This window comes from Lepidochelys olivacea (genome assembly GCF_965140295.1).
Source record: "Lepidochelys olivacea isolate rLepOli2 genome assembly, chromosome: 5".
Taxonomy (NCBI): Eukaryota; Metazoa; Chordata; order Testudines; family Cheloniidae; genus Lepidochelys; species Lepidochelys olivacea.
In genome coordinates, this window is record NC_140415.1 from 36,122,528 (window position 1) to 36,139,339 (window position 16,812).

The 16,812-nt window shown below is 42.5% G+C and overlaps 1 protein-coding gene across 1 annotated transcript in view; it reads right to left on the bottom strand.

Moving 5' to 3' along the window:
• ANKRD55 (ankyrin repeat domain 55) overlaps positions 1-16,586 on the bottom strand; it is an 87,282-nt gene extending 70,696 nt beyond the window's left edge. The window contains exons 1-2 of the mRNA XM_084628693.1: positions 16,514-16,586; positions 14,537-14,622 (exon numbers count right to left, since the gene is read on the bottom strand). Coding sequence (XP_084484819.1) covers positions 14,537-14,600 — 64 coding nt within the window. The 5' untranslated portion in view covers positions 14,601-14,622; positions 16,514-16,586. The remainder of the gene's footprint in view (positions 1-14,536; positions 14,623-16,513) is intronic.
• Positions 16,587-16,812: the final 226 nt, after the last annotated feature.

Consider the following 16,812-nt stretch of genomic DNA (forward strand, 5'->3'; position numbering starts at 1 on the left):
ACGGGTGTTTCCTAACTTGATTGCTTCCTTTGCATTCTTAACATAATGTAGTTTTATTATTTAATAGTTGCAAACATTGCTTCATTGTGAAGAACCTACTGTAGATGTAATAACACTTGTCAAACATTCAGAAACTCCAGTGTTCAAATTTGAGTCTGAATCCAAACTGCCTAAAATTCAGGGTTGTTAAGCGACAAACAGTTTGAGAGAGAGAATACACCACAAAATTCCAGGCCAGTTCTGAAGTTCTCTAACAGTTGAAGGTGTTCAGCTCTGGAGCACTGGTTTGCATGAAGAAATCTTGTTGTGGTATTTTGATGTCAAAGCTTTGACTTATTTATATTGCTTTCTTTACTTGACTGCCAATGTATTCATATAGGGAATTTGGACATTATTTCCTTTGAATAAGATCAGGCTTATTTATATTGCAGTAGCGCTCCCTATGCACTAGGCATTGTATGTACACATAAGAACACAGTCTATTCTGTTCTGCAGAGATTCTTTTATTGCCTTCATCACGGTAGTATCTGAGTCCCTTCCAGTAGTCATGCCCTGGGGAGCTACAGTCTCAATAGACAAACAGCAATATAAAAGTAAAAGGAAAAAGAACCTTTTGTAGTGATAATCAAGGTGGGACATTTCCAGCAGTTGACAAGAACGTCTGAGGAACAGTGGGGGTGGGGATAAACATGGGGAAATAGTTTTACTTTGTATAATGACCCATCCACTCCCAGTCTCTATTCAAGCCTAACTTAATTGTATCCAGTTTACAAATTAATTCCAATTCAGCAGACTCTCGTTGGAGTCTGTTTTTGAAGTTTTTTTGTTGAAGTATTTCCACTTTTAGGTCTGTAATTGAGTGACCAGAGAGACTGAAGTGTTCTCTAACTGGTTTTTGAATGTTATAATTCTTGACGTCTGATTTGTGTACATTTATTCTTTTACGTAGAGACTTTCCAGTTTGACCAATGTACATGACAGAGGGGCATTGCTGGCACATGATGGCATATATCACATTGGTAGATGTGCAGGTGAACGAGCCTCTGATAGTGTGGCTGATGTGATTAGGCCCTATGATGGTGTCCCCTGAATAGATATGTGGACACAGTTGGCAACGGGCTTTGTTGCAAGGATAGGTTCCTGGGTTAGTGGTTCTTCCTGAAAACAGCATCCTGGCCACTATGTATGTAGAAGCCCTCTACACCAACATTCCACACAAAGATGGACTACAAGCTGTCAGGAACAGTATCCCCGATAATGTCACGGCAAACCTGGTGGCTGAACTTTGTGACTTTGTCCTCACCCATAACTATTTCACATTTGGGGACAATGTATACCTTCAAATCAGCGGCACTGCTGTGGGTACCCACATGGCCCCACACTATGCCAACATTTTTATGGCTGACTTAGAACAACGCTTCCTCAGCTCTCGTCCCCTAATGTCCCTACTCTACTTGCACTACATTGATGACATCTGCATCATCTGGACCCATGGAAAAGAAGCCCTTGAGGAATTCCACCATGATTTCAACAATTTCCATCCCACCATCAACCTCAGCCTGGACCAGTCCACACCAGAGATCCACTTCCTGGACACTACGGTGTTAATAAGCGATGGTCACATAAACACCACCCTATACCGGAAACCTACTGACTGCTATTCCTATCTACATGCCTCCAGCTTTCATCCAGACCACGTCACACGATCCATTGTCTACAGCCAAGCTCTACGATACAACCGCATTTGCTCCAACCCCTCAGACAGAGACAAACACCTACAAGAGCTCTATCAAGCATTCTTACAACTACAATACCCACCTGCTGAAGTGATGAAACAGATTGACAGAGCCAGAAGAGTACCCAGAAGTAACCTACTACAGGACAGGCCCAACAAAGAAAATAACAGAACGCCACTAGCCATCACCTTCAGCCCCCAACTAAAACCTCTCCAATGCATCGTCAGAGATCTACAACCTATCCTGAAGGACGACCCATCACTCTCACAGATCTTGGGAGACAGGCCAGTCCTTGCTTACAGACAGCCCCCCAATCCGAAGCAAATACTCACCAGCAACCACACACCACACAACAGAACCACTAATACACTGGAAAACCACTGGATACAATTAACTTAGTCTTGAATAGAGACTGGGAGTGGATGGGTCATTACACAAAGTAAAACTATTTCCCCATGTTTATCCCCACCCCCACTGTTCCTCAGACATTCTTGTCAACTGCTGGAAATGTCCCACCTTGATTATCACTACAAAAGGTTCCCCCCCGCCCCCGCTCTCCTGCTGGTAATAGCTCACCTTAAGTGATCACTCTGGTTACAGTGTGTATGGTAACACCCATTGTTTCATGTTCTCTATGTATATAAATCTCCCCACTGTATTTTCCACTGAATGCATCCGATGAAGTGAGCTGCAGCTCACGAAAGCTTATGCTCAAATAAATTTGTTAGTCTCTAAGGTGCCACAAGTACTCCTTTTCTTTTTGCGAATACAGACTAACACGGCTGCTGCTCTGAAACCTGTCAATATAAAAGTAAAGATTCAAAGTGATATTAGGTTGATATTAGGATATTAGATACATAGAATGTAAGCTCCATCTTTTCATTATCTGTGTGCACAGTGTCTAGCCCAGTGGGGCCCTGATCTGCTCCTAACCAGGACCAGTTGATGCTACTGCAAACCAGGAAATTAATGACAGGTTTCAGAGTAACAGCCGTGTTAGTCTGTATTCGCAAAAAAGAAAAGGAGTACTTGTGGCACCTTAGAGACTAACCAATTTATTTGAGCATGAGCTTTCGTGAGCTACAGCTCACTTCATCGGATGCAACATCGGATTGCATCCGATGAAGTGAGCTGTAGCTCACGAAAGCTCATGCTCAAATAAATTGGTTAGTCTCTAAGGTGCCACAAGTACTCCTTTTCTTTTTCAGGAAATTAATGTAATCAGCAAAAGCTGTTGTTCCTACTTCTTCCCCTAACCCTTCCTCTATCTTGATAGCCGATGGCCTCACCTGCCCCCAACAGTCACTGGGAGTCTCTCTGCCACCCATCCTCATCCCTGAATGGATGGTTTGGAGGGCATCTATATATTCTTAATTTTAATAGTTTTCCTGAGGACAAGAGACACTGTAGAGCATATGGCCACTGACTGACTGAACATTCCCATGAAGCAAGGAGATAAACCTGTATAAGCCTTTTAGGGATCAGATTAATTTTGGGATCCCGTAAAAGGCACAAGAAGACTTCTTCCAGCAGAATAGGATTTTATTTGGTGATCACTTAAAACCAGCATGTCGTCTCCAGCTGAAAATCTGAGAGCAAAAATCTCTTGCTCTGTCCCATCCATTGAAATACCCCAACTGCTCCCTTATGAGCAGATTCAACACAAATTAATTAATCAGAACACTGTAGTCACTGCTTTTCTTCATGCATTTTAGAAACCAAATACTCAAAAGAAAGTCGATCCTTCCCGAGAATTATATTCACTCCTGAAGGTTTATTGAAAGAACACAAGGGGTTTTACATTTTAGTCTCGGCATGAATGTCGTAACACAATTTTTTACTGAGAGGCCAGCAGTGTCCACAAGACAAATGGCTGATGAACCATGCTAAAAATCCCACTCATTCTTTCCTCTGGACTTCTCAGTGTAACCGTTCCACTCTGTCCCACCGAGCCTGGGAGCTCCTCAGGGCAGGGCCTGTTTCTGCTTCGAGTCTTGTAAGTGTTGGACTTAACATGTATCTTTTACCATCATACACGATATTAAGCCATTATTAAAAGAATCTGACATACAAAATAAGGCCCTGAACCTTCAACTGGCTTTGCCAATGTAGATCTGATTGCAAGATTAAGGCCTCAATCTGTATCACAGCAATGCTGGACACATTGGAGCTTGAAGCTGCTGAACCTTAGACTTGGCTCAAGTCCCCGGCATTTTTAGTGGAGAGGAGTTGGGACGGGTGGTAGTTTAAGACCCATGGAAATATCTCAAAAAATTTAAGGCTACTGTCAGCGTGATGGCCATGGATTGTGAAAGTGACACCAAGCAGGACAGAGATGGAATCAAAGAACTGGTACTGTCCAGTCTAGGCAGGAAGCAAAGAGGACAGTTCTTATACTACAGGCATTTGGATTTAATTGAAGTTTTTCTGATTTTTAAAGTGATGCCATTTTTAATGGAAGAGAAGCCTGGCTACAGGTAGGGGTTGGAGTGATCATAGAGGAAAACCTCAGGTGTTGAGATTTACCACTGTATGCACGTACAGAATGGTAACTGTGTGTTTACACAGTGCCATGGTAATTCCCCCATGGTGCTTGGTGTGTAAAGAAATTGTGACATTTTAGGTCTAGGCACAAGACTGGGAATAAGGAACTTTAGAGTTCAATTTCTATCTCTGCCACTACCTTCCTGTATGACCATGGGCAAGTCCGGTTCCAACTCTGAATTCATTTTGCACTCATAACATTGTAGGCTATGGGGAAGGAACCATGTTTTTGTTGGGTGTTTGTACAGTATCTAGGCCTGGTCCATAACTTACCTTCATCCTAGCTCATTATTTCTCACAACACACCTAACATTTGTACAACACAAATATTGTTCTTGTAGGATATGATCTGGTGAGCCAAAGTCAAACTCTGAGCACAGGGGATAAAATATACCCCAAGTACATAACATTGACTCTTTGGTCTTATTGAATTGCCATTGTACTAATCTGATTACTGATATATAAAAATAGGATAAAAATAACCCCCAAGGAGTTTTGGTAACCTGCTTCTACCTGCTCCCAGAAGTGTCCGTCATCTCTCTAAAGATCTGGCATAGCAGGTTTGCCATGAAACAGTTTCACTTGGTATGTGAGTAAGCATGTCAGTGGGCTTGGATGCAGGGCTAACTTCACTGCTGGCAACACTCCACCAAAGTGTACAAAGTTGTGCCCACTTGTCCAGGGTAAAGTTGACCCACAGTCTGAGTTCTCACAAAAGTGGGATTCTAAATGTCATATCTCCTGGTGCATATCTAAGCACCTATTTATGCCTGCACATCTGGGCTGGCCTGTAGTCCATGTCATAATCTAGCCCTCAGTAGATGCAATATTTTTGCAGAATACAGAGTATTATTATACACAGTAGTGCCTCCACTGAAGTCCAAAGCAAGACTCCCATTGACTTCAATAGGAAAAGGATTGAGATCATTCTTTCAATTCTTATTTCTTCAAGGAGGTTTTGAAGGATTTAATAATCCTGTGTTCTGAAATTTCTATTGTTTCATTGTACCAGATGGCATTGCACCACTGCACTGAAAGTTCAGGACTGATACAGTCACTAGAACGACCTCCATTTAGTCAACAGATCAGTGGTCCCCAAACATTTTCAGTTGTGCCCTCCCCGTTACCCAGTCCACATCACCCCAGGAGCCGGGATTGGGAGATGGGAGCGGGGCCAGGGCCGTGATCGAGAGCCAGGGCCAGGAGCGGAGCCATGGCTGGGTTGGGGCCGCTGTCAGGGCCGGAGCCGCAGCTGGGAGCTGGGAGCCAGGGTCAGGAGTGGAGCCACAGCCAGGAGTGGGGCTGCGGTTGGGAGCGGTAGCCAGGGCTGTGGCTGGGGATGAGGGTGGGTGGCGCTCCCTCCCCGCCCCCTGTAGGGATTGGCCTGGGTCTTGCCATACCCTACCCCTCCAGAACGTTCCTGTGTCCTCCACAGTTTAAGGACCACTGCAACAGATGGTAACTAATAGGGAGATGTTTCTGTACATTTTTCATAGCTTTGTAGTTTGAATCCAAGTTTTAAAGATGCTGTCTCAAAGTAAGACCATTAACTTCACATACAAATTCTACGTATGAACATTCAACCACATGCTTCTGAAACCTACATTAGTTTCTGTTTGGGTATAGAGCCAGGAGACAATCACTTTGTGCTTCTGGCAGGACAAATCAGTCATTATTAGAGCTGGACAATATTGTGTGTTCTAAACTATTGACAAAGGGGCTTTTTGAGGAAATTTCTCTCTTTCAGTATTTCTACCTCCATTTTTTTATTTCCCTTTTCTTTCTCCCTGCATTTCTTCCACTGTGCCACTAGAAAAGGGGGGGAAACCACCACAACGTTCAGTGTATTTTTTTTTTTGTTAAAAAGTCTCAACGCTTTGTAATTTTTCATGAAAACGGCTTGAAATACAAGATTTTTTGTGCAGGTTTAGCCACTATGTTGCCTATTAAAGCTGTAGAGGCAGAGGAGTTGATCATCGATACAGAACAAGGAGTGAAAGAGTAGCAATTGTTGCAAGACAGCTGGCAATCAGAGAACACGAGGGTTCCATGGTTAAGCACGCAAGTCAGGGAGTGACAAAGGTAACAGTAAGCTCCCACCTGTGGATAAGTATTACGATAGGGCTTGATAACTGACTCAATCCAAGAGGGCCTTGTGGCTCCCAGGAGCCAGTTGTGGCTCCCTGATCTGGACACTAAGCTGACGCTCAGAAGAAAGTCTCAAAGGGTATGTCTACACTGCATCTGTGAATGCGCCTCGCAGCCTGGGAAGACAGACTTGTGCTAGGTTGACTCGAGCTAGTATGCTAAAAATAGCAGTGTGGACTTTGTGGCACTTGTGGAGGCTTGGGCTAGGGACCAAAACTTGGACCGAAGGGGATCAAGTGGGCTTGAGAGCCCACACTGCCACCTGAGTCACAACATCCACCTGGCTATTTTTAGCACACTAGCTTGAGCTGAGCTAGTGCCAGTCTGTTTTAGGGTTGTCCTGGAGTCTCCAAGATTAATCCTTTTAATTAAAGATTGTCATGTGAGGTAACCTCCAGGAATATGTCCAACCAAAATTGGCAACCCTAGTCTGTCTACCCAAGCTGGGAGGCTGGCTCCTAGTTGCCGCATAGACATATCTGAAGAACTTGTCTTCTTTAGTCTAGCAAAGCAAAGGCTGAGAGGGGATATGATTGCTCTGTATAAATACATCAGAAGGTTAAATACTAGGTAGGGAGAAGAGCTATTTAAGATAAAGGACAATCTTGGCACAAGAACAAATAGATATAAACTGACCGTGAATAAATTTAGGCTGGAAATTAGAAGAGGGTTTCTAACCATCAGAGGAGTGAAATTCTGTAATCAACAGGAGCAGTGGGGGCAATCAGTTACTTTTCAGATGGATCTTGATACATTTATGAACGGGATTATAGAATGAGGCTGCCTGCACTAGCAAGTGCCTGGACTCGATGACCCAGGAGGACCCTTCCAGAGTGGTAAAGCACCAAGCTTTGATGAGACAGAAGCTGAAATGTTAAAAGCTGGAAAGCAAGTGATAGTGAGTTACATGTGCTGGATGGTTTGGGAAAAGGAGATTATCTTAAAGATTGGAGGAGAGGTGTCCTCTATCAATTCCCTAAAAAGGGGGAGCAGTTTATTTGTGATACCTGGAGAGAGGTGACACACCTATTTATACCTGGCAATAAAAAGTGTTTTGCATTATCATTTTGAATAGGATGAAAACTGCTGTTGACAAAGTACTCAGAGAAGCAGCAGCTGGATTTTGATCTGGTAGGTTATATTCAGACCAGATTTTAACCTTGAGAAGACTTACTGAGAAAGGATTAGAATACCAGCAGAAGATGCTTTTCTAAAAGCAAGGAAGTTAAAAACTATTTACTAGTGTCCACAGAGAAGCCCTCTGGAAGATCCCCTGAGACACTATGGAATTCCAGCAAAGATTTTAAATTTAGTATAAAATTTCTATGACAAATCTGTAGGTCGAAGCTGGACAGAGTGGAGACACAGAACGTTTAAATTGTGGCATAAGGCAAGGTTGTATACTATCCCCACTTCTCTTCTGCATTGCCATAGACTGCAGCTGCCAAGGGCACTGGCATTGTTTGAGCGAGAGAGAAGCTGAGAGACTTGATTTTGAGATGACACAGACATATTGGATATTAACTTGGATAGAATGAAAGGCTCTTTATGACCATAAAAACAGAAGCTGCTAAAGTGGGACTTCATATGAATATGCAGAAGACCGAAGACCATGGAGACAGAGAATGTTGTCAACACTGGCGGATGTGTGATTAATGGAGAAGAGTAGGAAAAAGTTGATGACTTTGTCGATCTTGGAAGTACAATAGCAGGTAGTAGCCAGCTCACTAAAGTGAAGGCAAGAACTGGTAAAGTCCCTTGATGTTTTCCCATTTGTCAAATATCTGGAAGAGTAAGAAGATAGATCTACACACTAAAATTAGATTGTACAATGCTATTGTCCTTCCAACACTACTGTATGACTAGAAATGTAGAAGTAGCCAACAAGAAGCTGAATGCATTCCACTAGCATTGTTTAAGAAAAATCTTGGGAATTCATTGGAGAGAAGTGTAACCAGTGTGGAAGTGCTGCACTACATGGGTCAGCAGTAGATCTGCTAGGCGTCCATTTTTTGTCCGGAACGCCTGGTCGAAAAGGGACCAGGCCATTAAAAGCCCGGAGCTAAGGCAGGATCCCTGCCTGACCTGGCTCTGTGTGGCTCCCAGAAGTGGCCGCCATGTCCCTAAAGACATGGGCAGCCAGTCCCCTGCCCTGAGTGCTAGTTCTCCAGCTCCCATTGGCTGGGAACTGCGACCAACTGGAGCTGCAGGGACAGTGCTTGTGGGTGCGAGGGCAGTGTGCTGAGGCTCCCTGGCTGCCCACACACCTAGGGGCTGTAGGGACCTGGCAGCCACTTCCTGGGAGCTACAGTAAGCACCACCTGGACCCTGCACCCCCCCCCCCCACATACCACCAACCCCTTGCTCCACCCCAGAGCCCGCAATGAAAAATCAAATCAAATTTGAATCAAATGGAATTTTGTTGGCCTCAAATGATTTTTTTGAGGGGAGGGTTCACATTTTGTCATGAAAAACAAAAAAGTTCAGTTTTGGTTTGAACTAAAAAAAAATTTTTTTTTCCAGATTTTTCATTTGGCCACCGATATACATGGCCACATCCTGGTCCTACTGAATCAGTCTGAATTGTGCCATTGACTTCAGTGGGACTAGGATTTGGCACAATATCTTTGTTATATTGCCAAGATTCGATTAGACAGTAACATGTCACAGTCATCCCTGCAATTCCTCTCAACTGTTTCTAGTATTAGCGTAATGCTGCCAAATTCCACTAGATGGTGAACTTTGATCACCACTTTTTTCTTTGATCCAATTTGTAGCAGAATTGACTCCATGTATAGACACTGATGTTGCTTTTCCAAATCATTTTAATGAGAAGAGGAAAAGAAGAAGATTAGCTGTTGGGAACAGGGAATCGCCAACATTATGCAGTGCATTAAGAATAAAGAGTGGTTAGAAAATTCATTCATTCTCATTCCAGAAGCTAGATTACAATGAAGACAAATACAAACTAGATTATACAGCAATACCAAATCTTGAATCTCTGTATAAACCTTTGATACCAACATTTTCATTGATATGTAAGCAAATAGTCTACTTTACACATCAACTGACACTTACCTGCTTCTAGAATGCGATTCTTTTTTTCTCTCCCCTGCTCCCGATCCCTGGTCACTCACTTGTCATCGTGTTTCTTATTCTTCTTATTGACCCTGTGTGTTCTCAGACTTCTTATAATTCCCAGATTACCTCTAAATCACAGACCTTTTCTCACTCAATCTGCAGCATAAGGTATAGTTACACTTTGCCTCTTCTCATTGTGGAATGGGACACTTGGATGGTTTAACCTGGGAAGTGTGCAAATCCAAATAGGCAAAACTAAACAGAGAACAGGGAGCTCTAGGTTGAAAGAAATTGTCAGAAAAAACCTAGGAATGGGTTTTACCATCACTGTAGTTAATTCATCTCTCTGAGAGGTGTTAGCCAAGACGATGGAACAACTCTGTCGACCTAGCTTCATCTACACTGGAGGTTAGGTCTATTTAAACTACAGTGCTCGGGGCAGGAAATTTTTCACTGCCGTGAGTGATATAGCCAGTTCAATAAGAACATAAGAATGGCCATACTGGGTCAAACCAAAGGTCCCTCTAGCCCAGTATCCTGTCTTTCAACAGTGGCCAATGCCAGATGCCCCGGAGGGAATGAACAGAACAAGTAATCAAGTGATCCATTCCTTGTCACTCATTCCCAGCTTCTGGCTAACAGGAGCTAGGGATACCATCCCTGCCCCTCCTGGCTCATAGCCATTGATGGACCTATCCTCCACAAATTTATCTAGTTCTTTTTTGAATCCTGTTGTAGTCCTGACCTTCACAACATCCTCTGGCAAAGAGTTCCTCAGACTGACTATGCATTGTGTGAAGAAATACTTCCTTTTGTTTGTTTTAAATCTGCTGCCTATTAATTTCATATGGTGACCCCCAGTTCTTGTGTCATGAGAAGTAAATAACACTTCCTTATTTATTTTCTTCACACCAGTCATGATTTTATAGACCTCAATCATATCCCCCCTTAGTCATCTCTTTTCCAAGCTGAAAAGTCCCAGTGTTATTAATCTCTCCTCATACGGAAGCTGTTCCATACCCCTAATCATTTTTGTTGCCCTTTTCTGACCCTTTTCCAGTTCCAATATATCTTTTTTGAGATGGGACGACCACATCTGCACACAGTATTCAAGATGTGGGTGTACCATGGATTTATATAGAGGCAATATGATATTTTCTGCCTCATTATGTATCCCTTTCTTAATGATGCTCAACATTCTGTTTGCTTTTTTGACTGCCACTGCACACTGAGTGGATGTTTTCAGAGAACTATCCACAACGGCTCCAAGATCTCTTTCTTGAGTGGTAACAGCTAATTTAGACCCCATCGTTTTATATGTATAGTTGGCATTATGTTTTCCAATGTGCATTACTTTGCATTTAGCAACATTGAATTTCATCTGCCATTTTGTTGCCCAGTCACCCAGTTTTGAGAGATCCTTTTGTAGCTCTTTGCAGTCTGCCTGGGACTTACCTATCTTGAGTAGTTTTGTAAGATCTGCAAATTTTGCCACCTCACTGTTTATCTCTTTTTCCAGATCATTTATGAATATGTTGAATAGGACTGGTCTCAGTACAGACCCCTGGGGAACAGCACTATTTACCTCACTCAATTCTGAAAACCGAACAATTATTCCTACCCTTTGTTTCCTATCTTTTAACCAGTTACCAGTCCATGAGAGGACCTTCCCTCTTCTCCCATGACAGCTTACTTCGTTTAAGAGCCTTTGGTAAGGGACCTTGTCAAAGGCTTTCTGAAAATCTAAGCACACTATATCCACTGTATTCACTGGATCCCTCTTGTCCACATGCTTGTTGACCCCCTCAAAGAATTCTAGTAGATTGGTGAGGCAAGATTTCCCTCTACCAAACCCATGTTGACTCTTCCACCAACAAATTATGTTCATCTATGTGTGTGACAATTTTGTTCTTCACTATAGTTTCAATCAGTTTGCCTGGTACTGAAGTCCAGCCTGCAGTTGTCAGGATCACTTCTGGAGCCCTTTTAAAAAATTGGCATCACATTAGCTATCCTCCATTAATTTGGTACAGAAGCTGATTTAAATGATAGGTTACAGACTACACTTAGTAGTTCTGCAATTTCACATTTGAGTTCCTTCAGAACTCTTGAGTAAATACCATCTTGTCCTGGTGACTTATTACTGTTTAGTTTATCAATTTGTTCCAAAACGTCCTCTAATGACACCTCAATCTGGGACAGTTCCTCAGATTTGTCACATAAAAAGAATGGATCAGGTTTGGGAATCTCCCTCATGTCCTCAGCTGTGAAGACCGATGCAAAGAATTCATTTAGTTTCTCCGCAATGGCCTTATCGTCCTTGAGTGCTCCTTCAGCATCTCGATCGTCCAGTAGCCCCACTGGTTGTTTAGCAGGCTTCCTGTTTCTGAGGTGCTTTTTTTTTGTTGCTATTACTTTGAGTCTTTGGCTAGCTGTTCTTCAAACTCTTTCTCGGCCTTCCTAATTATATTTTTAGGCTTCAATTGCCAGAGTTTATGTGCTCCTTTCTGTTTTCCTCACTAGGATTTACCTTCCACTTTTTAAAGGATGCCTTTTTGCCTCTCACTGCTTCTTTTACTTTGTTGTTTAGACACAGTGTAACTTTTTTGGTTCGCTTACTATTTTTTTTAATTTGGGGTATACATTTAAGTTGAGCCTCTATTATGATGTCTTTAAAAAGTTTCCATGCAGCTTGCAGGGATTTCAGTTTTGGCGCTGTACCTTTTACTTTCTTTCACTAACTTCCTCATATTTGTGTCGTCCCCCTTTCTAAAATTAAATGCTACAGTGTTGCACTGCTGTGGTGTTTTCCCTGCCATAGGGATGTTAATTATATTATGGTCACTATTACCGAGCGGTCCAGCTATATTCACCTCTTGGACCAGATCCTGAGCTCCACCAAGGACTAAATCAAAAATTGCCTCTCCTCTGGTGCGTTCCAGGACTAGCTGCTCCAAGAAGCAGTTATTTAAGGTGTCAAGAAACTTTATCTCTGCATCCCGTCCTGAAGTGACATGTACCCAGTCAATATGTGGATAGTTGAAATTCCCCATTATACTGAGTTTTTTTATTTTAATAGCCTCTCTAATCTCCCTGAGCATTTCACTGTCACTATCCCCATCCTGGTCAGTAATATATCTCTACTGCTATATTCTTATTATTAGAGCATGGAATTACTATCCAGAGAGATTCTATGGTACAGTTTGGTTCATTTAAGATTTTTACTTCATTTGATTCTACGCTCTCTTTCACAAATCACAATGTAATTTTTAAGCGTAGACCTGGCCTAGGTGTTCATCTAAGTCTGCTCCTGGACAGCTTTGCTTATATGACTCGCAAATAGTGAACATCAAATCCATTCAGATACTGGCCTCGGCAGTAGTAGAAATGTAATTGTACACAAATGCAAATATTAGCTCTAGCCATCAACTACTACACTATATTGGGTATAAATAAGTTTTCCTAGAATACCAGTTATGAAGGCTCATGTTTTTAAATAACATTCATATTAAAGATTTCCATTTCATGCTGCTGTGGTTATGTTAGCACTCCAGTAGTTCCATGCCTTTGGAATGAATTTTTCCCCTCTGCCTGACACATGGAGATCTAGAGAGTGCCTTCTACCCTTGTCTAGGAGTGATTGGGAATGTGCTAGAAACTGTGCCAATGTCTTCAGCTCTATCTTATGAAGCCAGTTTGAATGGAGTGGAAGATATTGGGACAGTGCTAAAACCAGTGAGAATTTAGGTTTATTCACATAAAAAGTAAAACATTTTTTGCAAAATTAAAAAGAAAAAACCTGTTTGGATTGGGACACGTTTGCAGCTTCAAATATAATTAAAAATTAAGAATGGACCTTCACACAGTTCTAAAACAAAACCATAAGGGTTTTGTACATTATACAGAGACTGTATACCGTGACCAGGCTGCAGCATCTATTTGTTATTATAAACCATAAGAAATTAGTTTGACTTTTCAGTCTTTGATCCCTATCCCATAGTTCATAAACTCAAACATAAAAACCTGTGTGGAAGCAGGTGAAAGTAAATGATATAAGCCTAATACTTTCTTGTTTAACTTTGCTTTTTACATAGCTAGTCCATGTTTAACTAGCTAAATATCAGATGTATAAGGCTTACATATATATAAAAATAACACTCCCCCATACATGGATGTTTCTTAATCCATGTTAAATTTGCGATCAAATATATTTTACATTTCAAAGCAAGTGCTTCCCTAAGCCCTAAACATGAGCACAAGTAAGCTCATTAGAAACTGCGGCCTGACTGCATCACAAAGGGCCTAGCGCTGCATTGCTTGCACACTCAGAACTCTCACTGAGCGCAGACCTTAGATCATTAATTTGTCTTTTGATCTGTGGCCTTCTGTTCCAGTCTTCTCATAAATGGTTCTGACACCTCTGGTTTGTCACAACCACAGCGCACTTTGTGTTTTATTGACCATCATCCTCTTATAGCTCCATGCAGCAATTCTATTTACAGTGTCATATAACCATAAGAGGGGGCAGAGATCTCCCTTTGCCCTGGCCCTGCTGACCTTTTTCCCTCTCACTGTGTGCTTCCTTCCTGTACTTCTTTTCCACTCTTGCAATTAACAGGCTAATTAGCTTCTTAGCTCTTCCCAGTCTAGTAATTAGCCACTCCTTTCCCTCAATCAGATCCTCTCCAGGGAACTTACTGGATTTACAGTGACCAGAGTGCTGCTTCAGCTGCTGATTCTCAGCACTCATCACAGTCCAAAAGGCGTTATGTGCACTACCAGTAACTGGGCACAGTAGATCTGCACATTTTTATTACTGCATTTGTATTGTAGTGTTCGATTTAACCCTGTGCATGTATCCACAACACTCAAACCACAAGGAGAATATTTAACCCTGCTGACTGACCATAATCAACACGGGCATGCACAGGCAGAACTGAAGGATGAAGAATTTGAAAGTTTCAGAACAAAAAAAATGGAAGAAAAGTGACTGATCAGCCACTGAGTATCCCAAATCGCTATTATACCTGGAGCAGTGCTTTGTGATGCAGTTATCAAGAGCTGATGCAGTTCCAGATGCTGAGTGCACATGAAGTCCACACTTAATATGGCTCTGAAAGAGGCAATGAATTATGGTGATTTTAGGTATTACTTTGATATAGCACAAATTAGCTAGGGCTTTGTTATCTACGTATGAACTCACCTGTCCAGCTGTATCACTGGAATTATTATTTATATTACTATAGCACCTAGAGGCCCACGCTAAGACCAGGGCTTCGCTGTACAAACACTGAGGTGAAGTGACTTGCTTACAGTCACACAGCAGGCCAGTGGGAAAGCTGGGACTAGAATCTACATCTGCCTGAGTGCCAGGCCAGTGCTATCCATTGGACTGCTCTACTTCTCTTGCAAGGGGTTAACACCTTTACTCATCCAACTTTGTTTACTGAGAATACAGGCAGACACAATTCACAGTGAACAATTTATTTGGTGAATGTGTCTTTATGTTAGCTGTCCAAGACTGCTTCAATGGGTAAATATTCATCTGTAGCTTCTCAAATGGAGACTCAGTCTGTTCTTCTCTGTGTGGATTAGTTACACGTCATATGGAATTGTTTCTCCCTTCACTGGAGAACTTAAATAATTAACCAACAGAGGTCGTGTAAGATTCCCAGTGTGAAAGTTGCACACTTGTTGGTTAGTTGCACAATTCAGAGTGTGCTCTCAGTGAAAATGCAAGCATACAAGCTTAAAGTGTGCTTCTCAAGAGAATCTACACTAGGGCTGATGGTAGAGAGAAGAATGATGGTCTTCGGTTGAGGTGCTAGACTGGGAACTTAGGAGATCTAGATTCTGCCACTAGCCTTGTGTGTGACCTTGTAAAGTCACATAGGTCCTGATCCTGCAGTTTACCAGGAGCAGGCAGACCACTGTGTGTGTATGCAGCTTGTTGATATCAGGATCAAGTTCTTAATCTCTGTGAACTTCACTTCCCCTCTGTAAAATTGGGATAATACTTCCTTTCTCCTAGCCTAGCTTGATTGTAAATGTGTTGGAGCAGAGTTGCATGAATACTAGGCTCATGTACAGTGCCTAGTCCAGTGCATAGTTCAGTTGCAGCACATAGGTGGTACTATAATACAAGTTATAGTAACAAAGGTCAGCAGACAGTCATAGAAAGCAAACAAAGACCTGCACACAAAATGGATGTGAGTTTATTTTAAAAGTCTAAATGAGCATTTTCAGAAGATTTGTTGCAGTTCTTGCCCATCTCTAAATTGTGACACCCACGACTGGGTATGCAGCACCAAAGCAGAGGCCATTTTTTGTTGATGGCTTACAGGAGGGTTTGAAAAAGTCACTTTATATAAACTACAAAGGACTTTTGCTGAGAGAAGGAAAAGTCGGCCTAATTGTGGCCCTAAACTACTTGAGCAATCTCCCTTTAATGTTCAGAAATAACTGGGACCTCATTGTGAACGTGTGAAAACTATGGGGCAAAAATAAACCTACAGTTAAAGAGGAAAGTCTTTCCTCGCAAATGAGACTGAAAACTCAACCAGATGCAAATATACTGTTCAGAAAAACAATTTATGGATTAAGTATTGACAAAGCTCCAACCCTGTCTCAGTGGGTCCCGCGCTTCCAGGCAGATTATGCTATCCTCAGAGGCTCACTGTGACCCTCCACATAGCCCTTCTCTCTCTAGAGGCAAGGGTCACAGCCTACGGAGCCATTTTCATCATAAGCCAGCAAGAGAAGTGGGAGGAAACAACTCTCCCTTGCACAGTCTCTGTTGCCTCAAAGTCTCTATGATTAATCGGGGAGAGTGTCGGGGAGGGAAGCCCAGGCCCACCCTCTACTCTGGGCTCCAGGCCAGGGACCCTAATAGTAGTAGCTATTGGTAGCTGACTTCTTGAAACAGGACGAGTACAATTCCCTGGGCAACTTCCCCACAGCAGTCCCCCCCTTCTCCTTCTCCACCACATCTACTTCACCCTTACCTCAGGACCTCCTTCCTTGTGCCTGATAGGGTTTGTCCTGCCCAGTTTCCCCAGCAATGTGGCTTCCACCTACAGCTCCTGATGCACACACCTCTGACTGACTAACTGGGAGGCTTTTAACTAGTTCCAGCCAGCCTTTGATTGGCTTCAGGTGTCCCAACAAACCTAGCTGTTTCCACTGCTTTCTAGAAGGATCTTAATTGGCCCCAGGTGTCTTGATTAACCTGGAGCAACTGCCATTTGATTACCACGGTAACAGGGATTTGTTTAGCCTGGAGCTAAACACTACTTTCCCATAG